At 49.3% G+C, this 27988-nt stretch overlaps 1 protein-coding gene across 1 annotated transcript; it reads left to right on the plus strand.

The window, feature by feature from the left end:
• The first annotated feature begins 995 nt into the window (after positions 1-995).
• Positions 996-27489, plus strand: Stard10 (StAR related lipid transfer domain containing 10). The gene is made up of 7 exons (XM_076844004.2): positions 996-1169; positions 1541-1863; positions 23559-23706; positions 24290-24393; positions 25028-25145; positions 26806-26858; positions 27081-27489. Exons 2-7 carry the CDS (start codon positions 1657-1659, stop codon positions 27324-27326), a joined length of 876 nt encoding a protein of 291 aa, XP_076700119.1. The 5' UTR covers positions 996-1169; positions 1541-1656; the 3' UTR covers positions 27327-27489.
• The last annotated feature ends 499 nt before the right edge of the window (positions 27490-27988 follow it).

Consider the following 27988-nt stretch of genomic DNA (forward strand, 5'->3'; position numbering starts at 1 on the left):
CCTGCTCCTGTTTAGTCCAGGGCCAGTCACGGGACAGGTTGCCACACTCATACTGACCTGACCTCAGAGAAGTTAATCTGTTAGCCTTAGTTCACACAGAGTAGCTGCATACAGAGATGGCATTAGGACCCAGGGAGCAAGGGGGCAGCCTCCAGGCTGGAAGGGGTGACTGGAATGCTGGTGGACATATCTCCCCAGAGGCCATGAAGCTCTGATCAGTTCAGCCTGGGAAGGGACCAGGAAACCTCAGAGGTCTGGGGCCTGATGCTATTTATTGAGAATCTAGTCTAATACAAGGGAGATGTGTACTGAGAAACGGTGACTTTGGACAACAGCCTGAGGAAGGGGCTGGAGGAGTCCTGGTAAAAGTCCCAGGTGAGAGTGAGACTAGAGAGGAGAGTTTGCCCAAGTCTGCCTAGCCTGTGAACCTTGAGCCAAGTGAGAGCAACTTCCGGCTGGGTTGGCACACTCCAAAGGGAATTGGGTTGGGTGTGTATAGGCTTGGTGTGACTCTTGGTTGTTGGGGTTGCAAGTTTTGGGAATCCCTGAGTTGCTGTGAGGCTGTCATCCCTGCGAGTTAATCTCTTGATTATCGTTTGTGTGTGTGCCCATCTTTGGATCTCGGGTGTTCTGGTGACAGAGTGCCTGTATGTAAATAGGTTGTTGCAGAGGTGTGTACCTGTGAGGGTGGGAGGGGGACAGCAAGAGGGGATTCATAATTAACTTCCAGAATCCCTCTCTTAACACCTCGCCTTCCTTCCTCTGAGAGTCCACTCTATCTTGGCCACTCCTCACCCAGCCCCCAAGCCCTGCCTGAGGACTGCACCCCCGCCCCCGCGCGCGCCGGGTCCTCTCCCGGGGCGTGTAAGGGCGGGCACTAGGACCCTGCGGGGCGGGGCGGGGCGGGGCTCGGAGCTCCGTCTGCTTTACCTCCGCAGCCTGGAAAATACCGAGCGAGGCAAGCCGAGCCCGGGAGCCCTCAGCCTAGCCCGGAGGGAGGAGCGCGGGAGGGGGCGCGCGGGGCGGGGGGTGCGGGGCGGGGCCGGGCGGCGGGACCCACTGCTCCTCCCCCCAGGGCCCCCGCGCGGCCCCTGGTCGCCCGGGCAGCGGCGGCAGCGGAGGCACTCGCACCCCGGCCCCGGCGGGCCCCGGCGGAGCAGCGGACACAGGTGAGTGGCCCTGCGGGCCGGCGCCCCACCCCGCCCCCGCGCTCACCCGCGCGCATCCCGCGCCCGCGCCGCTGCCGAGTTAGTTGAGCCGGTCCGGTCACCACCGCGCGGGGCCCCCCGCCAGACCGTCCGTCACCTCGGATCCCCGCGTCCCGACAGGCTTCCGCGGGTCACCCGCACCCGATACGCAGCCCCCGCGCCGGACCCGGAGAGGTCTGGGGTCGCTCATGGCGGGTAGCCCCCATGACTGTCCTGTGCCCGTCCGCCCTGCCCCAGGGGCCAGCCCCTGTCTAATCACAGCAGTTCAGGACCCCAGCAGCTCCACCCGCGCCCCCAGCACTCTGACTCCGGTCCCCAAACCGGTCTTGCAGGTCCCAGGAAGGTGGCGTCAGCATCTGCAACCGCGTCGACAACGTTGTCGGAGCCTCCGCGAAGGACCCAGGAGAACCGGACTAGGACCAAGGTGCTGGGCCTCCCCTCTTTCCCAATGGAGAAGTCAGCGGCCTCAACAGAGCCTCAAGGGCCACGGCCAGTCCTGGGCCGTGAAAGTGTCCAGGTTCCGGACGACCAGGACTTCCGCAGCTTCCGGTCAGAGTGTGAGGCTGAGGTGGGCTGGAATCTGACTTACAGCAAGGCTGGCGTGTCTGTGTGGGTGCAAGCTATGGAGATGGATCGGACTCTACACAAGATCAAGGTAGGGGTGCACTACTGCACCTGCAGCCTCCACCACACTTTACTGCCTCATCCCAGGGTCTCCTGTTCTTGCTGCAGGGCCACAGACCCCTGGGGGTGCATCTTGGCCCAGAAAGAGTCTCCTGCCAGGAACTAGGAGGAGGCATGGTCTACTGGGCCAAGTCTCCATTATACAGATGGGCCACCTGAGGCCTGGAAAGGGGATGTGACCCACTCTGGCTCTATCAGTCGAAACTAGACATGCCCCTTTTTGCTGAGGAGGGGGACTGCTGCTAGGCCTATCCAGGAGAGTGGTCTCCCCCAGGGACCCCTCTGTCCAGCAAGCCTCCACTTGGCCCCTGAGTTGAGTCACCCTAGGCCAGAGACTGATCCCCTTTTCTTCCTAATTCCTGGTTCTCAGCCTGAGCTGGGTCTCCTGTTCTCTGCCTGATCTTTCCAGCCTGATCCCTTTCTCTCTCCCTTCCCTCCGTGGCAGCTCCCTGAGTCTCCAGCAGGGGCTCAGCATTGTGGCTGGCAGATTGTGATTGTCAGATCATGAAGGCAGGGCTTTGATGTTCCTACTTTGCACTGGGACAGGCTGGGGTGGGCTGGGGAAGCAGGGAACCTGTGGTCAGGTCAGAAGCCAGCTCAGAGGACAGTTGCAGACACAGCAGCCCCTCACAGGTACCCTCTCACTCCCCTGCAGCTTCATGGTTCTCTGTCAGTCATGAGGTAGACTTGGGGTATGATGGGTAGATGGGACAGAGGCTGAAGACCCTGGTGTAGGGCCACAGTAACTTTCCTGATACCTCTGGTGTTGCTTTGAGTAACACATTTTGAGGGTGTGTAGATTTCCCTTCAGAGGGCTTCTTGCTTCCTTTCCCTTGCCCTCTTCTCCCTTTGACCTGGAGCATGTGGAGGAATACATTCCTGTTGCCAGGGGCCAGGACGATGGTCTTTTTAGGGAGGACCCCTCCTGCCTGGGACCTAATCTTTGACTTCATTTGGGTATACTGCCTCACACCAAACTTGAGCTGTCTGACCTTTCCCTTCTGATCCTGTGCTTTTCTGCCTCATTTTGCCTTAATCATTTACTGCTTTGTCCATCTTGTCCCCACATGATGTGGCTTGCTCTTTCTGCCTTCTCTTTTCTCCTCCACAGCTCTCTGCTTACATCCTGGCCATCTGACTCTTTCTCTTTGTGTTTCCATGTGTGAGGGTGGGAGGGGGGCAGCAAGAGGGGGTTCTGTCTGTTCCCAGGCTGGAGGACCCTGGGCTGGGATTTCTCAAATCCATATCTGAACTGAGGAGCAGGGAAGGATAGGGCAGCTAAGAGGTTCTAGCTTGATACTGCCTGAGGCAGGAGGGACAGATTCTATCTTCCCCACCAACAGGGGAGGGATGTTTGTTGAAGGAAGGTGGAAGGAAGAGACTAAGGAACAAAGCTAATGAAAATTGAGTAAGGTGACTACAAGGGAGCCTGATTGTGACCCGAGAAGGGCTTTTGGCTGGTAGTGCTCAGGGAGGTGGGAAAGTGTAGTTTCTTCACCAAGGTTGGTTCTGGGAGGTGGGTACTCCCACCCTCTGTCAATAGGGTGGAGCTGTCTCCTCCATCTGGCTTGGTTAATCAGTAAACCCAACTCAGCCCAGAGTTGGCAGGTCTGGGGGCCAAGTTGCCACAGTAGACCCCATGTGACCAGGTCAGACTTGTCAGGTGGCCTTCTTGGGGGTGGAAGTCTTAGAAAAACTGGGATGTTCTGGGCAGGGGGTATATACCCTGGCTCTACTTCCCTCTCAGACTGAGCAGAGGCTGGAGGTGCCAGAGGGGTCTTTGAAAGCCCTGTTTCATACTACCCTTCCCCCCACACTGGAGTACAGGTAGTGAGGCCCAGAGGAGTCAGGAGCCAGCCCAGGGTCACACAGCTAAGTTCTAGCAGAGCTGGCTTAGAGCCCAGATGTGCTAGCCTCCCAGTCCTACCCTCTCCCTTACTTTTATTCTCATGCTTCCCCCAGCTCTTTTCCCTGCAGTAGAGGAGGTGAGCAGAGCCTAGACCTATGGAGGAGACTAACACCTTGGTCATAAGCATCCCCAGGGCCAGCCCCCCTTCCTTTCCTTCCAGCATAGCAGATGGAACTCTGGGAGCTAGGCAGAGGCCTCTTTGAGCTACCCATCCCCAAGATTCTAGGACTCTCAGGTGCCATGCAGCTAATCCTACTTCTGATAAGAGCTCCTTCTCTGAGCCAAGCATGTTTCTCCTTCAACTAATTCACCCTCAGGCAAGTCCTGGGCAGTAGTAGACTTGTTGCCTTGTTACAAAGAAACTGAGGCTGAAAGAGAAGATGTCCTTTCCCTAAGGTCATACAGCAGTTGAAGCAACTGGCTCCACAGCCTCTGCCCCTCTGTGCATAGGCTCACATCATTAGGCAACATCTGGCCTTTAACCCCATCAATAACTCTTTGAAGAATCAAGAACACAATGTTCTCATCATCCCTTTCTTGTTTGATAGATGACAAAGCTGAAGCCTGCAAAGGGGAGTGACTTGTCAAGGTCAGACAGCAGGTTGAAGCCAGAGTTCCAGGGATGACTGGGTCACCCCAGGAGGCTTGGACTCAACTGCAGGTGTTTGTTGAGCTTTGTTCCTCTCCTCCCTCTTTTCTCCTGTCCCAGCCAGCTGCCCCTAGACATGCCCTGTGTTCATAATGGAAGGGGAAAGGCATGTGTGTGGAGAGGTCCATCTACTTATTTACTTGATTGATTTCCTCCTCTTCTTCCTACCCCGGTGTCCAGAGGTCCCTGGAAGCCATCACTTGGCTCTGGGCCCAGCAGTTGGAACCAGGACAAAGGAAAGGGGCTGTTGGAGGCCACTTCCACTCTTCCCTTTTTCTGATTTCCATTCTGGCCTGGCCCCAGGCCTGTACCATACTCTAGGTACTGGACACGAGTCAGATACTGCCTCCTGAGAGTTCAGGCCTTGTACCAGAGGCAGACACTGAACATGGATCTTATGTACAAGGCAAAGAGCTGCTTGGAACCCGAATCCAGGTCTCTCAAATGCCAGGCCTGCTCCCCCATGGTTCCCTTAGAGGTATAAGAAACGAAAACCTAGAGATTGTGTCCATCATTCAACTAGGGCCATCTGGGGAACCAGTCTTAGCTATGGTGTCCTCTTGCCAAGTGTGACTGTGGACAAGTTCCTGCCTATCTCTGGACCATTTGTCCATTTGTGCCAGTGGGCCCTTCTGACCCCAAAGGCCTCTGAACTCAGTGCCTGGGCCAGGAAGGAAGGTGGAAGGAAGGGACTAAGGAACAAAGTGAATGAAAAGTGAAACGAGGAGCAGAGGGCAGATAGCAGATGACATGGCCTGCTCAGCCTGGATGCCATGTGCTCAGGGCCCTTTATTTCTGCTGCATGCCTAGCCTTGTGCATGGCTAGCCATGTGAGGAGGCAGAGGATGAGAACTGGGCCTTTCCAGAGTCTGCTGGAGAGGGAACAGAAAATTCCAGGTGACCCTTGCCTACCACACAGGGTACATATTCAACAGGCTACTCAGAGGCAGGGCTGAAGCCTGGTGGGAGTTCATACCTAGGACGGGTGCCCGGTGCAGGCTGGGTTGGAGGGCCCTTGAGAGCCTTGGTTCTAAAGCAGGTGTGGGATATCTCTTGTGGGAGTGTAGCAGAGAACCTGAAGTTCCTCTTGCCACAGGAAACTGGGCAGTGGGGACCTGTTTCCACTGACTTCCTGTCTGCAGCCCCTCCCCTTCCCCTTTGAAGGAAGCTGTAGTGGCCCCCTTTCAGCCCTGTCTCACTGACCACCTGCCCCACATCATCGGCTCTCTGAACTCAGTGCCTGGGCCAGGAAGGAAGGTGGAAGGAATGGACTAAGGAACGGGACTAAGGAAGGGACTAAGGGTTCCAAACTCAAGCCAGTGCTCAGGTCTTACTCCCTGCTCCCTTTCCTTCAGTGCCTCTGTGAAACACAGCTCACTCAGGGATCTCCAAGGGCCCTTCTTACTCTTAGCCAGTAGGCCCTGCTGCTTACTCTTACTTCTTATTCTTACAGCCTGAAACTTAAAAGTGTCTTGGGGAAGGCGGGGCCCGGGCCAGGACTCTTCACAACTGTTCTACAGGGTATGGCTATTAGCTTCATCAAACAGGCATGGAAATTGAAGCTCAGAGCAGGAATTCTCATGGCCAAACAACTAGAAGTGCCTTAAGTTGGGTCAGAACCCAGGTCCTTGGATCCTTAAGGCTGAGTTCCCTTGGCAACTTGGATCTAGTTATTAGTGTGGTTAGGCCCTTCTCTCTCTGGACCTGTGGCTCAGAACTTATCTTTCCCTTCATCCTTGGGTCACCCTGTGCTGTGTCACTGTGGGAGGGCACCCTGGAGGACTCCCAGCTGGGCAAGAGCCTACTCCTTACTGTGTGACCTTGGGGGGGGCCATTTTACTTTCCTGGGTCCATTTTCTTTTGTTCTATTATTTTATTTTTTTCTCCTGGTGCTGGGGATTGAACCCAAGAACTCGCTGGTGCTAGACAAGTGCTCTGCCACTGAGCTACATCCCAAGCCCTTTTTATTTTTATTTTTATTTTGACAACAATGTCTCACTAAGTAGTCCAGACTGGCCTCAAACCATGATTGTCCTGCTTCAGCCTCCCAAGTAGCTGGGATTATAGGTGTGTGCTAACATGCCTGGCTGGCTTTATTTTCTTATCTATGTGGCAGGGGCAGGAATTAATCTGATTTTAGGGCCTTGGACTATGTGAGTTCAGGTCCAGGCTTGGCCTCTGACCTCTCTGGGGCTCAGTTTTCTCATCTCTTCAGAAAGTTTCTGGGTAAGAGCTTTGTAGAGACTTTATTAACCTTAGGCCAAGGTAGGAAGGATTCACTGCTAGATACAGAGTACTGATGAATGTTAAGGCCTTGATAATTTGTGCCATGAGTGGGCTTTGAATTCAAAATTAGGCCTTGAGGACCCTAACCCTGCTAGCTCTAGACTGTCTTGGCATGGGGGAAACTGCAAGAGGTAGCTCTAGAGCTGTCTTTAGGGAACAGGCTGCCAGAGATCATGCCCTAGGTAGGTAGTTTCCAGACTTTGGAGTAGGGACCTCAGGGAAAGGTCAGAGGTGAATGGAGGTATTAGGGAAGCCCTCCTGCCAGAGGTGTCTAGCTGAGTTGTGGATATAGGGGAGAGAGCACCGGAGTCCTGACTGTGTGGCTCCAGGCAGGTTGCCTCTGCCTAGGCTTCAGCTTCTTCCTCTTTAAACGTGGATAGTAGCACAGGGCTGCCCTGCCTTCTTTGGGTACTTTGTTCGTTCATTTGCTCTTTCAGTGAACATCCCCTGATAGCCTTTCCTTGCCTGGCTTTCTGCTGGAGGTGGGGGATAGTGGGGAATCAGACCCTCCCTCAAGGCACTCCCAGTTGGATGCTGAGCCAGACACTTGTCACAGAAGCTGAGGAAATCCAGAGAGGTCAGGCCTTGGGGGTCAGGGAAGATTTCACAGAGGAGGAACTCTGAGGTGATCTCTTTGGAATTCAGTGGAGAAAGAGAAGTACAAGTTTGATAGCATCAGAAGCATAGAAGATCTGTATGAAAGCCCTGAGGCAGAAAACAAGGCAGTGCACGTGGGGAACTATAAGGTGTTGAGTATGGGGACTGGAGGAGGTTAGAGAGCTAGGCCAGGGGCCTGGGTTGTGAGGTCGCAGGGGAGGGTTTTAAACAAAGGAGGAGGTGGGAAATGCTGTTGCTGCCCTGTGTGTCCAGAGAGAGGTGCCAACCCTACACCAAAGCAGGGCTGTGGTAAGTAGGGCTAAGAATTACATCCAGAGAGATTTAGGAGGGGTAATGGAGGGGACATGGTGGTCACCACATAACTCTGTGCAATGTGTGAACTGTGAATTAGTGCAGGCTGGGGTGTTAGGTGGTAGGGATGTGCATCCTCTTTGCACCTGCTCTAGGAGTGGGGTGGGGTGCCTCCAGTCTGTCCCTGTCGGGAGATGAAGATCCCCAGCCCCCAGACATGCTCTCTGTCCTCCACAACCAGCTCCCCAGGCTCTGGCTTTTAAACTTTAACGAGCCCCAGCTCAGTTTCCAGCCGAGAGTCTTTAAAGTTTCAGGAGATGAGAGAAAGGAGGAATCCTGGAGACAGCTGGGTTTTCTTTCTTTCCCCTGCATCTCCACGCCTGGCTGGGCTACCTGGAGCCAGAGCTGTATGCTTCATGACCCCAGAGGCCTGGCACTCTGTGAGGATCTGGGTTCTTGGCTGGACTGTTCCAGGCTGTTTCTGAGGGACAGTGGTCATAGGCCTGTGTGCCTAGAATAGATGGGTAGAGACCTATTCAAGCTCTGACCACTCACTCTTGCCTCTGACCCGGCAAATGATCATGCTTTGGCAACTGGTGGGGGGAAGGCATCAGACCAGATGTCAGGCTGGAGGTGTCCTCACTCTTCTTCATGCCTTCCCTTGGCAAGCTTGAACTGGCTTTGATGCTCTGGAGTCCTGGAGACTAAGAAACATGGGCATGGAGGGCCCCATGCCAAATTCAGGGTCCTCTCACCTGTCATTAAAGAGAGTCTGGGGCAGCTGGCATATTTCTCTAGGACTTTAACATACCACTGCTTTCCTGTCTCAGCGTGGGCTTGCTAAAGGCAGATATCTGCCACCTCTGACATCTTTCTAGAATGCTTATATCTGGGGCCAGGTGAACAGTCTCTGCACTTTTGGGCAGTGGGAGTGACTCCTGCCTCAGATCTCCCATATGGTGCCTAGGCCACTTACTTAATTTCATCCTTTGGGTTTCATTACACAACACCCATCTGCCATTGACTCGCAGATCCCTTTTTACATCTTCTGGTCCCTGCTTTCTGTCCTTGGGTCCTTTTAGATTGCCTGGGACCTGTTACTAAGTGAGGGAGGTGGTGAGTCTTGAGGCAGAGGCCCTCTAGCCAGAGTGGGTGGAGCTCTCTGTGTGTTTCCAACATGCGTGCATTCACTCATTCATTAATTCTGCACATTTGCTGAGTACATATTATATGCCAAGTATGTGTTATGTCCAGGAATTTAGCATCAAACCACACAGATCAGACCCTGCTGTCATGGGGTTTACATCCTGAAAGGGGGAAGCCAGCAAAAGGGAAGCAAACAATTAAATAAGAGACCAGATTACAATCGTGTGAGGACAGGACAATGTAATGGGGTTGAGGATTCTATGTCAGGGCTTTGTGAGTGGAGCTGGATTGTGGATGACTGTGTATGATGTGGACCATTGGATGGACTGTGAACCCCCTAAAGCAGGTACCAGGATGCCCATCTCCTCTTCCTGCCCAGTTAACAGCCCTGGAGCAGGCACCAGACAAAGATCAGTCAATCTATATTGAATACATATGCGTGTGACTGTGGTTGTGTCTGTGCCTGAGTGTGAGACTGTGTTTCTGTGTCTGGTTTTACTCTGTGTGTGAGTCACACCCCCTCACTGCAGAAGCAGAGTCTCTGATCCAATTGTGTCTCCTCAGATGTCTCTTGGCGGTACTCGCCCTCCTGACTCAACTCTGTTTCTGCCATGGTTTCGCCTTTCTGCCTCCAGTGAAGCCTCCTGTTCTCACCTCTGGGACTGTTGGTGGGTCTCAAGGTGTCCCTTTTAGGTGTGTTTTTCTATCCCTTTGTTTCCCTCTCCATCTATGCTTACTGCCTCTTGTCCCTTTTTCTCTATATTTTCCCAGTTTTTCTTTCTTAGAACAAACCTGTTCTCTTGCCTCCTACCCTACTCTGCCAGTCACTATGCTGGTGCTGGGAACCTGGAGATGAATAAGACCTCATCTCTCCTCCCAAAAGACTCAAGACCTGGTGGGGAGACAGAGATGGAGGCAGCCCTTCTTGAGAAGTGCTGGGACCGAGGCTTACACTGAGGCTAAAGGGGGCCAATGACTGGCAGCATGGTAGGGGAGAGAAAGAGGCTTCACCAGGAGATGGGATCTGGGTGGTGCCTGGGGGCCCAGCAGGAGTCAGGCAGCAAGCTGACAAGGCCCTGTGAGTCCCTCAGTGGGATAGGCTGCCTGTGTTTGGTAGGCATACAAGGCTGAGGGTGAGGAAGAGTGGGGACAGAGCCAGAGTGGGGAGGAAATTTTGAAATTTGGATTGTATCTTGAAGGCACAGGGAGAGAGAGGAAAAAAAAATCTTTGAGAGGAAGCTAGCAGAGGCTTTTAAGCTGGGCAGTGCCATCTTCAGCTCTGGGCTTTAGAAAGCTCCCTGGCTACAGGGAACTGATTGGCCTGGAAGCCAAAGAAAAGGATGTGGCTATAGGGCTGAAGCAGTGTTGGTGAGGCCTGCCTTGGTGGGCAGAGAGGGGTTTCTGGGAAGGCTGGGTCTGAGCAGAACCCAAGGGGCAGGACTGGTAAGAGTAGAAGAGAAAGAAATGCGTCTAGAATCACACCCAGGTTTCAGGCACAGGAGGAAGGGTATGGGAGGGGAGTGGGTATTGGGGGAAGAAATGTGCTGGCCCTGGACATGGTCAGCTTGAGAGATCTATTGGCTGTCCAGGGTGTGAGGCCCAGGAGGCTGAAGAAGATGAAGTCTGGAGCTTACTAGATTTTTCAGGGGGCATCATCTATTGGTCATCCCTGAAGTCCTGTGAAGTAGTTATCCTTTTATTCTTTGTCTGTCTTGATGTCCAGTGGCAGCTCTGACCCCTGTCTTATCTTCTAGGCCTGCCCATTCTCTGCCTCTCTTTCTCACCTCTCTCTTTCCTCCATCTGGCTCCCCTTCCTCCCCCAGGATAGGAGTGAGGAGGCGGGAGGTCCAGAGTAGGTTGTTAGCCTTTGCAGTGTCAGAGCAAGATGTTCATTACTGCTGCAGAGCTGGGGCCTGCTGCCTTAGAGCCTGGGATGGGGGTGGGGTCCAGGGAGGCTGCTGGAGACCAGGGGGAGGGAGTGGAGAAGGCAGAGCAGGAATGAGTCACTCAGCCCTGGATGGAGAGCAGCACAGAGGGCCCCGCTGGGTCTGTTTGGGGAGCTCTGTCTAGGGAGATATGGCAGCACCTCCGTTCTCCATACAGTCTCAGGGAGCCCACTTTTGTGGAAAGATAAGCTTGAATTAGCTGCTGTCAGGTCTTCTTCTCATCAGAGGACCAAGCCATAGAAACTGTCTGACCATTTTATAGGTAGAAATAAATATTGAACCAAAGGAGGGGAAGGGCCATAGCACATGTGCTTTATGTGTCCCCCTACCCTAGGCAGAGCCAGTCCCAACATCTTCTTCCCATTCCACTCACCCACAAAGTCCCAAACTCTAGTATGGATGCCTTGAGAACAGACCTCTTTTAGCAAGGCCCTGGCTTACCTAGGATTCCTTGAGTCCCTCACAAAACAGAGCCTGATTCTTGGGGATCAGTTTCAGGGGTGGACTTTGGTTCACACTGGGTTCCTCCACTTCACTTTTCTGAATGACCATTTACCAAGGGGCATAATCTTCTCTCAGGCAATTGAAAGGATTGAATTAGGTGGGTCAATAAAACCCTTAGCATAGAATCTGGCACAGAGCTGGTACCTTCTTAACACTTGTTGAGTAGATGAATGAATAAAGAGTTTGAGGTACCCAGGGACAGCTCCACTTGTCACCTCATCCTTGTTCACTCAGGGTCATATGTTCTCTCCTTCCCCTGACCAGTTGGACCATTTCTGGTTCTCAGGTTTGTGCCATTACCTCTGCCAGGAACCTCTCCCCCTACCCCTTTTCATTTGAGTGCCATCTGTTCTTCTGGTCTTCCTTTAGGGCTCAGCTTTCAGGCCCCTCTCTGTACCTGTATCTCCTGTTTCCTTCTGTTTCTGCCCTAACCTTCCCCTTTGCCCCACCCACCTCCTGCCCAAGGGTGGGTGGCCCCAGTCCCTTCTGGCTCCTGGTCCCAGCACCGTGTTCTGGGTTCTCAGGGCACAGAGCTGCTTGGCTATTTTTTCTGCTCTGGGGGAGTCTCGTATCCTTAGCCTTTGAGGAACTTGGTGACATGTTGGCCTAACCAGATGCTGTGGAGCATTTTCATTACCTCAGTGTCATACAGGCAGCCTCAGGACCCAGCTCAGCTGAGCCCAGGCTTTCAGGTCCAGGAACAAGGACTTGTGGGTACAGGACAACACTTTTATTAGAAAGTGTTTTTTAAATTTGTTTTTTTAGTACATTAGAATTACACATAGTAGTGGGGTTCATTTTGATATATCCATAAATGCATATAACCTAGTTTTCTTCATTTCAATCTCCAGTACTTCCTCTAAAAGTGTGTTTTATATTGTACAAACTATATTATAGCAACAGTAACAGGAATCCAAAAATAAGAGTCTGGTGAGGTGGCAAGTGCCTATATTCCCAGCTACATGGGAGGCTGAGGCAAGAGGATCACTTGAGCCCATGAGTTCAAGGCCAGCCTGGGCAACACAGGGAGACCCCCCATCTCTAAATAAATAAAAATATAAATAAATGAAAAATAAATCACCTAGAGTTTTTCCTTGGTTCCTTCTAGCTGTCTTTCACAGGTGCAATTTATACATTGTTTAAACCATGCACAGGTATTAGTTTGTATCCTGTTTTGTTCATTTAACATTTTATCTGTAGAAGTTTCTCACATTGCTACAGAGTTGTTAATTCACAAAAATTTCTGGCAGCTGCTCACCACCAGGCCTGATCTGAGTTCTGAGGTAGAGTTGCTTGGCCATCGCCTCTGCTCTGGCCAATGTGTCATTCTTACCCAAACTGGGCTTACTGATGCTCGTGTTCCAGGTTGTTCTCCAGTATGACTTACCAATTACAATCATTCAATATATAAATTAGAACAGAATTTTTTTTCTTATTTTACATTTTTTCCTGAGTATAAATTTTTAGTTCTAGGGGTCTAGGAACTGACTTGAAAAACATTTTTATGATTTAAAAAAAAATTTTTTTTGTAGTTGTAGATGGACAACATACCTTTATTTGTTTTATTTTTATGTGGTGCTAAGGATTGAACCCAGTGCCTTACACATGCTCGGCAGGCACTCTGCCACTGAGCTACACCCCCAGCCCATATTTTTATGATTTTTAGAAAATTTACCAAACTGCTGTTTTCCAGAATTGTGGAACTAGTTTTTACTGCCACTGTTAACATTCTTTGTTTTTCTTTTCTTGTTGTTGTTGTTTTTGTTTTATCTGGTGATGATGATCAAATCCTAAGCATGTGCCCTACTACCTAATTGCCTCTGAGTTAGACCCACAGTTTTACTGAATCCTCACAAGCAATGTATAAATTGGCATAAATTGGTACTTCAGTATAATTTTTTGTAGGGTTTTTTCTTTTTTCTTTTTCTTTCTTTCTTTTCTTTTCTTTTCTTTTTTTTCTTTTTTCTTTTTTTTTTTTTTTTTTGAGATGGGTTTCACTCATGAAATTATAGGCATGCCACTGAGCCCAGATAATTTTCTTTTCTTTTTTTTTAAATTAAAACCATTAAAAGGCTGGGAATGTAGCTCAGTTGGTAGAGTGCTTGCCTTGCATGCACAAGGCCCTGGGTTCTATCCCCAGCACTACAACAAACAAACAAACAAACAAAAAACAGAAAACAACAGCAACAAAAATCAAAACCATTAAAGATCTCAAAGCAAGTTCCAGAATCTCCCTGGATACAGATCCCAACCCCTGCAATCCTTTGTAAGATGACAGGAGAAGCAGCAGTCATTCTCAAGGCAGAGAGATTTATAGGGATCCAGGGAGCTCTTATGACTGAGCCACCTTCTGAATTGCACAGGAGTACTGAGGACCAGGGCCCAAGGCCCAGATTCTGAGTTAGAGATGCTCATATAGGCACTGGCTCTATTTATTTTTTATTTTTATTATTGGTGGTGCTGGGAATTGAACCCAGGCTTCATGCATGCTAGGCAAGTGCTCAACTGCTGAGCCACATCCCCAGCCCATTTTTTTTTTTTTTAAGTTGGAGATGGACTCACAATATCTTTATTTATTTGTATGTGGTACTGAGGATCAAAACCAGTGCCTTACACATGCCAAGCAAGTGTACTGCCGCTGAGCTACAACCCCAGCCCCAATTCCCAGCCCATTTTTTTTTAAAGAGAGAGAGAGAGAGAGAGAGAGAGAGAGAGAGAGAGAGAGAGAATTTTTTTTTAATATTTATTTTTTAGTTTTCGGTGGACACAACATCTTTATTTTATTTTATGTGGTGCTGAGGATTGAACCCAGCGCCCCACACATGCCAGGCGAGCTCCTTACCGCTTGAGCCACATCCCCAGCCCCCCAGACCATTTTAAAATTTTTATTTTGAGGCAAGATCTAGCTAACTTGCCCACTCCGGCATAGAACTTGTGATCTATGCCTCAACCTATGGGAAGCCATAACCTCTTTTTGGGTCACTTCTTCATCCTTCCACTTAGGTAGCAGGTCTTAATTGAGTACTTTTTGTGTGCCAGAGGACCCCAAGATGAACAAGGAGCCATAATACTGTAGGCAAATTCATACAGTGTGGTGCCTGCTTTGGAGGGAGAGCCTCGGGGTGGAGGAGATATAAGGAGGAGCAGGCTCCATCCAGCCCAACCTGAAGAATTAGGTCCAGGAAGGGCTTCCTGGACAGGAGACAGCAAGCTGAAATTTGAAAACTGCATAGGAAAGAAGCCAGTGGGAGGACGTTCTGGGGAAGATACATTTTGGGTAGACCTGGAGGAGGAAGTGTCTCAGTACCCCTCATGGCAGGACTGATATACATCTCCCCGCCCCTCTTCTTTTTTCTTTTCTTTTTTTTTTTTTTTTGGTACTGGGTATTGAACCCAGAGGCACTTTACCATTGAGCTACATCTCCAGCCCTTTTTTATTTTTCTTCTTTTGAGACAGGGTCTTGCTAAGTTGCTCGAGGCCTTGCTAAGTTCCTGAGGCAGGCTTTGAACTTGCAATCCTCCTGCCTCAACCTGCTGAGTTGCTGAAATTACAGGCCTGTACTGAGGACACACTTATCTCCTCTCCCCTGTTTCCCTGGAAAATCTCTTAAGCACCCTGGAATATCAGTACCCTGAAACATCTCTTAAGATGTTTTGATGGGTGGGGAAGGGTATGAGGATCAAAGTCTTGGGAGTCTCCATTCTGGGGCTCTCAGAAACAAAGAGGCAAGTGGCAGGTCATCCTTCAGCTCAGTCTTGTGCTAACCTCATGGGGCTTTGGGAGTAAGGCAGTAAGCAGGCCCTGAGAGCAGAGAAATGCAGAGCAAAGGGTCCCTGGTACTGAGCCTTTGATTTCCTGTGTGCCCTGGGCAGTTTGTGCTTCTCAGAGCTTCCTCTCCTGGTCCAACATGGTAAGGACAGGGTCTGGCTGTGGGTCATGAGGTTGGAGTGGGTAGATCTGTTCAGGGCTCTAGTGTGGAGGGCTGTTAGTCCCTTTCTGTCTGCCTACCCTGAAGAGGGATCTTGGCAGTATTTTTTAAAAACTTTGTTCCTAGTCCTTTTATATCCTGCCCTTTGGGGATTAGCAGGAAGGCTCCCTTGGCCAGGGCCTGGAGAGAAAATTGCTGGAGAGCTCCAAGAAGGGCAGCTGCCACAGAGGGTTTATGTACAAGTTTCCTTTTATCCTCATAGTACCACTCTGAGTGGACGATGATCCCTCTTTGACAGATGATGACACTGGGACTTAGAACTTCTGTTCTTTGTCCAAATTAAGGCCATACAGCCAGAACATGAGAGGCAGATGCCTGCCTGATGCAGACCACCCAGATTGCTGGGTAAGCTATGGGTCTGTGGGTCTGGCTGGGACCAGCAGGGCAACCTGGTGGGGAAGGGTTTTCAGAGGAGGTTACTAGGTGCAGCACCCCGGCACTGGGTTTCAGAAAAGTACAGTCCTGCCTTTGAGCTAGTGAGGTCTGGGGATTGAGTCAGAAACTTTGTTCAGAGGAAGAATATGTGAGCTGGGTCTTCCTGGTCAGCAAGCCCTTCTGTATTCATTAAACACTGCCTGATAACTACCAATTAACTAAGGCTGACTCCAATTTCTAGCATGTTTGTTTTAGCTGGGCCAGTTCTACGCTGATGAAGGTGACAGAAAGTCTTAGCACTTTGGAGTCAGGAACACCTGACTCTTATTCTCTGCCCCACTGCTGTTAGCTGTGTGGCCTTGGCCAGTCATTGTAACTCTCTGGGGCTATTTCATCATCTGTCAGATGGGAATGATGATTCCCACCCAGGTATTGGAGGGTAAGAGGCATTGTCTGCAAAGGATGCGGCTTGGCACCTTGATGTTTATTAAATTCCAGTTCTCTGTGAGGTCCAGGTCCAGGTATTCCTGTTCACTTTGTGGGATAGTCAATTGTTCAGTGACTCAAAGCATGTGGTAAGGCTTGTTGAGGTTGGGATTATTGACCAGGACTGTGATTGGATTGATCCTTTGAGCCCCATCCCCTGTTGAACATTTCCTCTTGTTTAAGTATGATTCTGTTGGGAAAGGGATTTGCTTAAGTTACTTCCACTACAAAACTGTGTGCTAAAATGTTATATGTAAAGTTAGTATAGTCTATGGGATATTTCCTTTACTCTTCTTTGGGCCTCAGTTTCTCCAGTGATGATCTGAAAAATGGTGGTTGAAGAGATTATTTCCTGGATTCTGAGGGTTTTGGGATAATCCATGCCCCACACATCCTATGGGCAAAGATATTGGAGACTACCGTGTGAGGTCTTGTGGGGAGGGTCAGACTTGGGTCCATTTGTGTATGTCCATGTGCTTGTTACTGTCCTGGCTTTTGGCTCTCAAGACAGGGCTCAGCCTAATGGAGGTGACTTGTCTTCCTTTCCCAACTCTAGTTGGCCATCATCTGGGTCTTGGGAGAAATTCCTGTCTCCCATGTAGTAGAGATCTATGAGAGTACCTATTGGGTAGTGGGTAAGGAGTGAAGAGACAGCCTGGACATTGGATCCTCCTCTGAACCTGTTTAAGCCTCCTGGCCTTCTCCTGTGTCCTTATAGTGCCTCAGCTCCTTATCATTTGGGGTTCAGTTGCCCTCTGCCCCCACAGTTCCTGTGTCTCCCCTTTTCAACCCAGCTCATTATGTGTTCGGATCCTAGCCTCTCTTACCACTCCATTTGGTCAGGCCTCTTTGAGGCAGGACCCAGGTCTGGTTGTCCGTGGTTGGTTACCCACTTCCAGTTTCAGGCCTGGCTCACAGCAGTCTTCAGAAAGTGGTGAATGGATGAATACAAGGGCAGGGACCAGAGTGAGTCAAGAGAGGTGCCCAGAGCATAAAATATAAAGAGGTCCTTGCAAATTTGACCTTGTCTATTCTAGTGTGGAAGGATGAGTGGCTTCTCAGGAAGCCTGCTGAGTATTAACAGCTATTTTTTGAGCATTCACTATGTGCTCGGCATATCACTTACATCATCTTACTCAATTATGGTATCCTCAGGAGGGAGATACTTTCTTTGGGGGGCTACCAGGGATAGAACTCAGGGGAACTCTCCCAGTGAGCCACACCCCCAGCCCTACTTTGTATTTTTTTTAGAGACAGGGTCTCACCCAGTTGCTTAGCACCTTGCTTTTTGCTGAGGCTGACTTTGTTTTTTTTTGTTTTTTTTTAAATTTTTTTAATAGAGAGAGGAGAGAGAGAGAGAGAGAGAGAGAGAGAGAGAGAGAGAGAGAGAGAGTTTTTAATATTTATTTTTTAGTTTTTGGCGGACACAACATCTTTGTTTGTATGTGGTGCTGAGGATCGAACCCTGGCCCCACGCACGCCAGGCAAGCGCGCTACCGCTTGAGCCACATCCCCAGCCCTGAGGCTGACTTTGAACTTGCGATCTTCCTGTCTCAGCCTCCTGAGTCCCTGAGATTACAGGCATGTGCTACTATACCCAGCTAGGAGATAGGTACTTTTATTCCAGTTTTCATTTCAGGAAATTGAGTTTTGTTAAATCTTGTGCCCAAGGGGAAGAGTTGGTCTTAGATCAGAAGATTGCTAGCTTCAAAGACTGTGTAAATCTCCCCTCGTGGCCTTCCTTGCTTTTCCAGTTCCTTCTGCCTGTGAGACTGGGGATGTTGTAGGGGAGGGGAGTTCTCAGGGGTTCTGGGCAATCCCAGATACTCATGGGGACCTCCATCTCATGGGATTTTAGAGAGTGAAATGCTGGGGACAAGCCTGTAATTTCTATGGTGACACTTGTTCCCTCTGGGTCTTGGTTTTCTCAGCTGTAAAATGGCAGCATGTCAGGCTTTCTTCCCTAATCAGGCCTTAATGACTGTGTAACCCAGCATGGTTCCTAGGCCAAACACCCACCTCCCATTCAGTTCCCATTTCCAGTGGAAGCTCAAGGGTTTCAGAAAGATGAATTGACTTGCCTGTGACCCAATGACTGTGGGTTCTGGTCACACCTCACCCCCACAGTCTGCAGTGACTTAGCTCTACCCTAGCACCTGTCCCTCCTAAAGCCTCTTAGAATTACACCTTGTGGGGTGTGGCCAACACTGCCAGCACAGGAACAAAACCAGATATAATTTCCTCCACGTGGCACTGAGGTACTGCGTCCTGGGGCCTGTGGAAAGCCCCTTGGCTAGGAGCCAGGTCAGCTGCCATGGGCTTGGTGTGTCTGTGGACAATTACCTTATCTGGGCACTCAGCCTGCCTCAGTTTCTCACCTAGGCCATTGCTTCCAGGGTTCTCACCTTCCCAGCAGGGTCCTGCTGCTAGCCTTCCTCCAAAACAGTCTGCCACCAGCATGGGAAATCTATGAAGTTTCCTTCTTTATCTTCAAGGTAAAGTGCAGTGTTTACACTAGTGAGCCCTTCTTCTCTCTTGTGGTTCTGCAAGTTTAGCTTCCTTCCTGCTGTCCCAGAATGGGGAGGGCTCTGGGCTCTGGAGCCACAATAGCCCTGATCCAGTAGTCTCTGGGAAGAGGATGGGCAGTGTCAGCCCTTTCCTGGGTGCATCCAGCTGTGTGGTTGGGGGGTTGGGGTAGTGTCAGGCCTGGCTCCAGAGAAGGTGCAGTTACAGTTTGGATTCTAATTTAAGAAGCAGAGTTTTGGACTGGGGTTGTGGCTCAGTGGTAGAGCACTTGCCTAGAACATGTGAGGCACTGGGTTTGATCCTTGGCACCACATAAAAATCAATAAATAAAATTAAGGTATTGTGTCTATCTATAGCTAAAAAATATATTAAAAAAAAAAAAAAGGAAGCAGAGTTTTGTTATCACTGCCCCACAGATATTCACTGTCCAGCATAACATGTTTTAAGGTCTTGCAAAACCAGTCCAGCTTCCAAAACTTGGATTTAGAGAAACTTTGATTTCCTCAGAAGTCACACTGAGTGCTCCCTGATGGTTAAGGTATAGGAAGACCTGGTTTTGAATCCTGCCTTCTTGCTTTCTTGCTGTGTGATCTGGGCAAGTTTTTTACTTTTCTAGGCTTTGTGTTGTTTTGTAGCACAGGAATGATAACAAAAGTTTGAGGTGAGGAATGAGCACACGCTGAATGTTAGTGCAGTATCTAGACCTTTGTGTGGCTGCTCAAGAGAAGGCTGTTTGGATGCTAATGGTGGTGCCCATCTGGCTTCTGCTGTCTTCTCCAACTCCTTTCTCACCATTGCATCCTTTCCATCACTTTGACCACTCACTCCCTCGTGTCTCAGTTGTCTCCTTCAGTCTAGTCTAGTTCTCGAGTCTTTCCTTGGCTCTTATAATCATGGCACTTCTACTCCAATTCTTTTGTAAACTGATCCCATTTGGGGTTTGTCAGATGTTTCCTTATGATTAATGTTATGCACCCTTGGTGGAATATCACATAAGTGATTCCAGAATTTTTTTCAGTGCATCCTATCAGGTGACACCTGGTTGTAGCTTCTCCTGTTACTAATGTTATTCACTTTGATCATTTAATTGAGGTAGTATCTGTCAGTCTTCTATATTATAAAGTTACTCATTTTCCCTTTGTAATTAATAAGTATTTAATAGGAAGGTACTTGGAAACTGTAAATATACCCTATTCCTCATCAAACATTCCTTATTCATACCTGGGTATATTTTGGTTTCTTATTTTACTCAGTGGAGTATAATCTGTTGCTATCATTATTTAAATACAGTTTGTCACAAATTTAACCCATGGTAGTTTGGCTGGAATTAAGGAGTTTTCCAGGATTCAAGACTTTCAGTGATAAAATTGGGAGAGTCCTAGGCAAACCCCTGTATTTTTGCCTACTACCTCTGGGCTTTTGCCCTGGCTGTTCTCTCTGGCAAGACCACTTGGCAAACCCCTTGCTCCTAGACTGAGCTTCTCTGTGAAACCTGAGCCCCCCACCCACCCGGAGCCAATCTCTTCTGAGCCCCCACTGAGCATTTCAGGGCACCTGGAAGCTTCCCAAGCACAAGCCTCATATTCATCTCTGACTCCTTTGGGCTAAGGACTGTGCTGAAAGGGGGCTGCTAGTTAAATGGTTGGATCTAGTCATACCCTCTCATGCAGCAGAAAAGCAAACAGTGCAGAAAGGAAGGGTGACTTGTTCAGGGTCACACTTTGCAGGCTGGAGTCTGCCCTTTGACTTTTTATTTTTTATTTTTTTGGTACAGGGGATTGAACCCAGGGCTTCACGTGTACTGCTAAGCAGCACTGTACCACTGAAGTGCCCCCAGCCGAGGCTTTAATTTTCTTAATTCTAAACTGAGGTTAAGACCTCAGAGCATTGCTATGAGAAGAAAATGAGGTACTGTGCATAAAACACTTAGTATAGTATATGTCACATTATCCCTGGGGATCTTTTTATTTTTTAAAAATTTTATTATTAGCTGAGCACGGTGGCACATCCCAGCAATTTGGAAAGCTGAGGCAGGAGAATCACAAGTTCAAGGCTACCCCAGGCAATCTTGTGAGATTTGTCTCAAAATAAACAATAAAAGGGGGCTGGGGATGTGGCTCAAGTGGTAGCGCGCTTGCCTGGCATGCGTGTGGCCTGGGTTCGATCCTCAGCACCACATACAAAGATGTTGTGTCTGCCGAAAACTAAAAAATAAATATTAAAAAATTCTCTCTCTCTCTTAAAAAAATGGAATTATTAAATTTACTTTAAAAAATTTAAAAAAATAAATAAAAAGGGCTGGGGGAGTAGCTCAGTGGTAAAGTGTCTCTGAGTTCAATTCCCAGTACTGAAAAACTTTTTTTCATTATTGTAGAAGCAGTATTATAAGATTAGAAATACAGATAAGCAAAAAGAAGATAAAACCATATAGAGATTACCACTGTTAATACCTTAATAGTTGTGCTTCCTTAGTGAGATCCTTCTCCATTCCTTTTCTTCTTCTTCTTTCCTTCCTTCCTTTCTCATGGTGATCAAACCCAGGGACATTTTACCACTGAGCTATATCCCCAGACATTTTATTTGTATTTTGAGACAGGGTCTTGCTAAGTTGCTTAGAGCCTTACAAGTTGCTGAGACTGGCCTTGAACTTATGATCCTCCTGCCTCAGCCTCCTGAGTCACTGGGATTATAGGTGTGTATCACCTCACCTGGCTTCCTGAACTTTTCTCTGAATCAACCAATCAACCTATCTATCTGTCTACCTATCTATCTATCTATATCTTTTTTTTCCACAAAGAGATTATACTGTTCATTTCTTTTATCCTCCCCTCCCCCCCAGTGCTGGGGGATTGAACCCTAGCCTCACGATGCTAGGCAAATGCCTTGCCACTGAACTACATCCCCAGCCCTGTACATTCCGTTTTGTAATCTGCTTTTTTTTTTTTTTCTGGCAGAACTCTCCTCTGTTCACTTTTAGTGCATCTAATACTGACCACCTTCGTGTTTCTCCAGTTGTCCCCAAAATGTTCTTTATAGCTGGTGTGTCTAGATCAGTATACAATCCAGGATCACACTTTACATGAGGCTGTTATGTCCTTTGTCCGTTAAACCCAGTCCCTTTATTATGACATTTACCTGTCCATATGAAATTGACCTGCAGAAGAAAGCAGGCCACTAGCCCTAAAGAATGTCTCAGTATTTGACTTTGTCTGGTTATAGTCTCATGGTGTCACTTAGCTTGTACCTTTGTCCTCTGTATTTTCTGTAATCTGAAGTTATGTGCAGGATTTGATGAGTTTCTTGGTACCTAGAATACCCAACAAGTGTGGTGTGGCCTTCCTGTCATCATTAGTGGCACCAAGGCCTACCTCTTATGGTTGCATGCATCCCCTTATGAGTAGAAGTAATATGTGTGTAGTCATTGTACTGTCATGTGTAACTAATTAAAACAAAACAAAAAAATGGTTAGCATTTTAAATTTGCTGTAAAATAATAATAAAATTATATATGTATTAAAAAAAAAGAAAGTAATATGTGTGGATTCTCCAACTCCAAATTCCAGTTCTTTTTTTGGGGGGGATGGGTAATGGGGATTGAACTCTGAGGCATTCAACCACTAAGCCACATCCCCAGCCATATTTTGTATTTTATTTAGACACAGGGTCTCACTGAGTTGTTAAGCAGCTCGTCATTAGTAAGGCTAGCTTTGGACTTGTGATCCTCCTGCCTCAGCCTCTAGAGTCGCTGGGATTAGGCATGTGCCACCATGCCCAGCTGAATGCCAGGTCTGGAAGACCTTTTTTTTTTTTCCTTTCTTTTTTTTTTTTCTGTAGTGGGAATTAAACCCAGGATCTTATACATGTTAGGCAAATACTCTGCTCTTTTTTTTTTTAGTTGTTGATGTACTTTTATATTTATATGTGGTGCTGAGGATTGAACCCAGTGCCTCACACATGCTAGGCAAGTGCTCTGCCACTGAGCCAGGACCCCAGCCCCCAAAACTCTACTCTTAATGAGTCATATGCTCAACCCAGGATCCCGTTTTAGACTACACAAAACAAAAACATTTGTCAATTTGTTAAGGATAACTTGATCTTGAGGGCTGGGCTCTTTGGTAGGAAGAAAAAATTACAGAATAAGTATGTTGACTAAGTTTCATTTTTCTTTGAGAGTGCAAATCTCGAGAAACCTGGTTCTGATTTTACTGCTTCCCAGACATGTGAGCTGGGTTAAATCCCTACATTGCTTCTTTACCAGCTGGGTGACCTTGGGCACATTACCTAACCTCTTTGAGCCTCAAATTCCTCCTTGGATTTCTTGTCTGGTAGAGTTGTTGGGAGAGTTAAATAAAACAAGGTATGCTTGGCTGTTTCTCCCCTAGATGGAAAGCTCTTTTCAGGCGAGACTAATAAATAATTAATAAACTAATAATAATAAATAGTAAGACATCTAGAGGTGTTTGTGGAATGAAAATACACATGCAGGAGGACAAGTGGTATGGCTGGGTGATAAGTACCAGGGAGGGAAGCCGTCATCCAGCTAGGTGTTTGTTTTTTTACTTGTGCTCTCATTTCATTGACATATAGCCATCCCAGGCTCCACAGCGAATCAGCTGTGAGCCTCTGACCCCCAGGAGCTCACCAGGGTCTGGAAAGGCATGGACAGAGACTCAGGGTGGGGACCTGGAAGGTCTGACTGGGAAGACTTCCTGGAGGAGACTGGGCTGAAAATAGGGAGATGATCTTTAGATACAGAGCCTCTGTTTCCTGGCACAGGAGGCTTCTGGAGAAGGTTTATGGTAAGAAGTGAGTCCATGCTGGCTTCAGAGGTCCCTGATCCTTTTCTCCTTCTTCTCCTTCCTCCTTTGCCTGCCTGTCTACCCTCCACCCTGGCTAGGGCCCTGAGCCCTGTGTGACACTGACAACCCATGTCTGTCTGCAGTGCCGTATGGAGTGCCGTGATGTGCCAGCAGAGACACTCTACGATGTCCTACACGACATTGAGTACCGAAAGAAATGGGACAGCAACGTCATTGAAACTTTCGACATCGCCCGTTTGACAGTCAACGCTGATGTGGGCTATTATTCTTGTGAGCAGGCGCAGCACACCGAGCCCAACCCCTTGGCCTCCATCCAGACCTCCCCCAAGCCTCCTCCTGTCACCTTCCCTCCCTGTGGCCATTCCCATGGCCAGGCTGCTCAGACACCTGAGACTGAAGGATGCCTGCTTCTAGATACTTGGGCACACATGGGTACACTCACTAACACATATGTAGTCACATGTTCATGAAGACTACATACAAACATGCATCCACACAGTTGTGTACACAACCCATAGAATGTGTCACATCCTCAGGCATATATTTTCATAACACACATTCATAATAATACTGTTTTTCTCTCATCACATATTCATATATACAAACTGGCCAGACCAGCAAGGGAAGGGCTGTGTGAGGTTGTGAGGAGCAGGGATAGCTAGATAGTAGGGACAAGGGTTATTCTTTGTCTCTTCTCTGGTTCCAGTGTGGGAGTGCCCTGGTGGGGGTGGGTAACTGGATCAGCGGGAGCTGGCAGTTAACTAGGCATCCCTCCGTTGCCAGCCTCTGCCACACCCTCACTTGCAGGCAGGAGGACCAGTGGTCTGGCTGAACTCTCCCTTGCCCTCCACAGGGAGGTGTCCCAAGCCTCTGAAGAACCGTGATGTCATCACCCTCCGCTCCTGGCTCCCCATGGGCACTGATTATATCATCATGAACTACTCAGTCAAACATCCTGTGAGTCCATCTGCCTTCCTTGCTGGGTGGGTGAGGCAAGGTGCCAGGCAAGGCTGGGCCATGGCTGACACCATGACTTCTCTGTGACTTTGGGCAGGCAGGGGGCTCTGTGGCCCTCAGTTTCCTTTCTGACAGGGTAATGGCTTCTGTCTCCCTGCTTGGGCACTCAAGTACATCAGAAGAGGGTAGTTTGGGCTATTTCTGTGGAGAGGGGATGGGTTGGGGTGGCCTTGGTTTGATTGAGCACTGGGTGAAGCTGGACAGAAAATAGAGAAGCAAGATGTGAGTGGCAGTGTCCTGTGGACCTCCCTGAGGTGGGGCCATTTTAATCACCCTGGGCAGGAAGAATAGGCAGGTATGGTTGGCCTGGACAAGGGTTGAGTGTCTATGTGAACTCATAAGCCTTGATCCCAGGCTGGGAGATTTCCTATGGGAACAAGGAAAGCCTTAAGAAGGGCAAGGATGATCTTATTTGATTCTTACCTTTCTCCTTGTCCCAGCATCAGGTCTGGCTTGGCATAGACACCAGAGGATGTGAACTAACTGTGTGTGTGTGTGTGTGTGTGTGTGTATCTCAAAGACATCTCTTCTGCCCTCATGCTGAGTCTCACCTCCCTGTACCTTCCATCCCCAGAAATACCCACCTCGAAAAGACTTGGTCCGAGCTGTGTCCATCCAGACGGGCTACCTCATCCAGAGCACTGGGCCCAAGAGCTGCGTCATCACCTACCTGGCCCAAGTGGACCCCAAAGGTGAGGGCTTGGCCCTGGCAGCCTGTCATGGGATCCTTCCCTATACTACATGGGATGGGCTTGATCTACTAGGGATTCAGAGGCCATTTGTTAGGAGATGTCTTGTACTTGGGCATCTCTACCCAAAGTCAATGGAATGAAAAGAATGGGCCAAGGTGGTAGCTACTGCTCCTAAGGAGACTTGGAACTTTCTTCCTGGGCCCTCACATTTCCAGCTCAGATCTGTTTCTGTTCACTATCTGTTCCAGCTCTGTCTTTTGGGCTCCCATCATCTGTCTATTCAGGAAGCCTGGGTTTTCTAGGCCTGCCTTTTCTTGGGAGGGCTCAGCCACTCCTGGGGCTGCTTTTGAAGTTGACCACACATCTCTTTCTGCTGAGATACAGGTCCCCGTGGCCACTGATTTCCTGCACATTCTCCCTCAGGAGGTCTTCTTGGTACCTGAGACTCAGTATCCAAAGCTAAGCTCACCATCACCCCTCTCCACCTCTCCTTCTCCTAAGTCTCTGCCTTCCAGTCACCCCATCTGGTCAGCTGAAGCCTCAGCTCCCAAATCCAGTTCCTGATTCTTAATGATTCTGCCTCAGACATAGCTTCTGAATCTGCCATTTTTCTGCATATTCAGCTGCCCTATCTGTCTGTACCAGTTACTGGAGGAAGTTTTCTAAAATGCTTATTTTGTTATGACTGCATCTGTTTAAAATGCTTCTCTGACTCTCTGATGTCTCAGCATATAGTCTGAACCCCCTCCCCAGGTTTCTTAGTCCCTCCATGCCCCTACACTTTTCCACTCCCCTGACTTTTCCTTCAGATATACCTCTCTTCCCTTACTTAGCCCTCCAAGCCTGTTTCAGGTGTCACCTCTTCTGTCACTAATGCTCAGGGGAGTACCTGCTCCCTACTCTGGCCCACTTCCTTTAGAATACCTGGCACATGGTTGAGCCCCCCAGACAGTGAGTTCCTCTTTGGATCTCCAAGGCTGGTTGAGGGTAGGTATCACGGTGAATGTGGAGTGAGTGGGTGACTGAATGAGTGACTAAAGGATGGTTAAATCTTGAACATCCTTGCTAGGTTCAAGTCCCCAGAGTCATAGTGGTCCTAGTGCAGGGTTCCCAGGTCTCACTGAGTGTATTGGCTGTCAGAGGCAGAGCAGATTCTTGGCAATGAGGTAATTGGAGAGCTGGGCTGTAAATTCCAGGTCAAGCCAGGCTGGGGTGTTCAATAAGATGCCTGCATAGTTAGAACAGGGGATGGAAGGACAGCCAGAGGAGGGGCTGAGCATCAAGGCCCAGTTATGGTAGTGGGGTTAAGAATGAGAAGGGACATCAGTGTGAAAGGAGGAAGGAGGCAGGCTGGAGCTTGGTGGGTCAGAAATTCAACCCACAAGTAGCCTGGGGTTACCTAGGATCCTGTGGTTTTCTTCCATGCATTCTTGGAGCTCAGCAAAGGGACAGTGGGGGCAGAGTTGACCCCAGGACCTTGAGGAGTGAGGTGGGAAGGAGTCAGGAAGATGTCTTGTAGGATTGCCTCACTCATCCCTTCCTGTGGAGTAAAGGGAGGCCTTCCAGGAATGCTAAGCTGAGGGAAGGGGCTGGGAATTGATGGGGGCTGGGTGTCTGAGGCTGCTTCCTCCCTTCTCACCACATTTCCCTGCCCTCTTAGGCTCCTTACCCAAGTGGGTAGTGAATAAATCTTCTCAGTTCCTGGCTCCCAAGGTGAGTGGCCTTGGGACTTCAAGGGTCTGGAGGCTGGGGGAGAGGACACTGGGGATGTTAGGGTGTGGGGGTGGAAACAGGGATGGACACTGGGGCAGGGGTCAGGGGATAAGGGACCAAGTTATAAAACCCACAAGAGTTGGGAAACTGGTGGTGCTGGGAGCGGTTTGGGAAATTCCTAGTCCTGCTGGCACCCCTGACACTCGGGTATCGGGTCTGCAGGCCATGAAGAAGATGTACAAGGCATGTGTCAAGTACCCTGAGTGGAAGCAGAAGCATCAGCCACACTTCAAGCCATGGCTGCACCCAGAGCAGAGCCCATTGCCCAGCCTGGCACTGTCGGAGCTGTCAGTGCAGCACGCAGACTCACTGGAGAACATCGACGAGAGCGCAGTGGCAGAGAGCAGGGAGGAGCGAGTGGGTGGTGCAGGTGGCGAGGGCAGTGATGATGACACCTCACTCACCTGAGTGCAGCACTGCTGCATGGACTGAGACCAGACTGGGGCTGAGCCCTGGGGCATGGATCCTCCCGCACTTCCTCCTGTCTCTCACCCTGCCTCCTGGGGGCCTTGGGCTGCGCCCAGGCGGCATTGCAGCCTGGCTGGACACAGCCCCAATAAACGATCCCACAGCCTCAGCTGGCTCTTCGCTGTGCCTGCTTCCCACCTGCCCCAGCACTGCCACTGCCCTGGTTCCCTGGTTCTTCAGTTAATTTTGTTAATGATATTATTGCTTGCCTGGCCTTTGATCCTTTGGGCATCTTATTTGCCCATATGTAGCCAGGGCAGTTATTGCCCCCTTGTTCTGTCCATTTTCACTCATACATCCACCTGTTCTTGTTGCAAGTTCACTTTGCCATTTGTTCCAGGCTATCTGGTTGCCCTCAACTGATCTAAGGGAGGGAGCAGGCCTGACTATAGGCCTCTCATCATGGGTTGGAGAGTGGGGTTCTACAATGTAACCTCTATTTCAAGGCCCCTTAGGCTTAACCTATGGAATGGATATCTGATGATCTCCTGTCATCACAGAAGGGAAGGGGATGGATCTGTAGGTCTCAGGCCACACAGCTATGGGTCTCAGAGCTGAGGCTGGGACAGTATATTATAGAGGAGGGAGTTCAGGAGTGCAGG

Source organism: Callospermophilus lateralis, chromosome 2, assembly GCF_048772815.1.
Source record: "Callospermophilus lateralis isolate mCalLat2 chromosome 2, mCalLat2.hap1, whole genome shotgun sequence".
Taxonomy (NCBI): Eukaryota; Metazoa; Chordata; class Mammalia; order Rodentia; family Sciuridae; genus Callospermophilus; species Callospermophilus lateralis.

What these genes read in the sequence shown, in the direction of transcription:
- Stard10 (XM_076844004.2), top strand. Translation starts at nt 1,657, where the DNA reads ATGGAGAAGTCAGCGGCCTCAACAGAGCCTCAAGGGCCACGGCCAGTC. An exon ending in GGCCCAAGTGGACCCCAAAG is followed by an intron (nt 25,146 to 26,805) that starts GTGAGGGCTTGG and finishes CTGCCCTCTTAG; the next exon opens with GCTCCTTACCCAAGTGGGTA. An exon ending in CTCAGTTCCTGGCTCCCAAG is followed by an intron (nt 26,859 to 27,080) that starts GTGAGTGGCCTT and finishes TCGGGTCTGCAG; the next exon opens with GCCATGAAGAAGATGTACAA.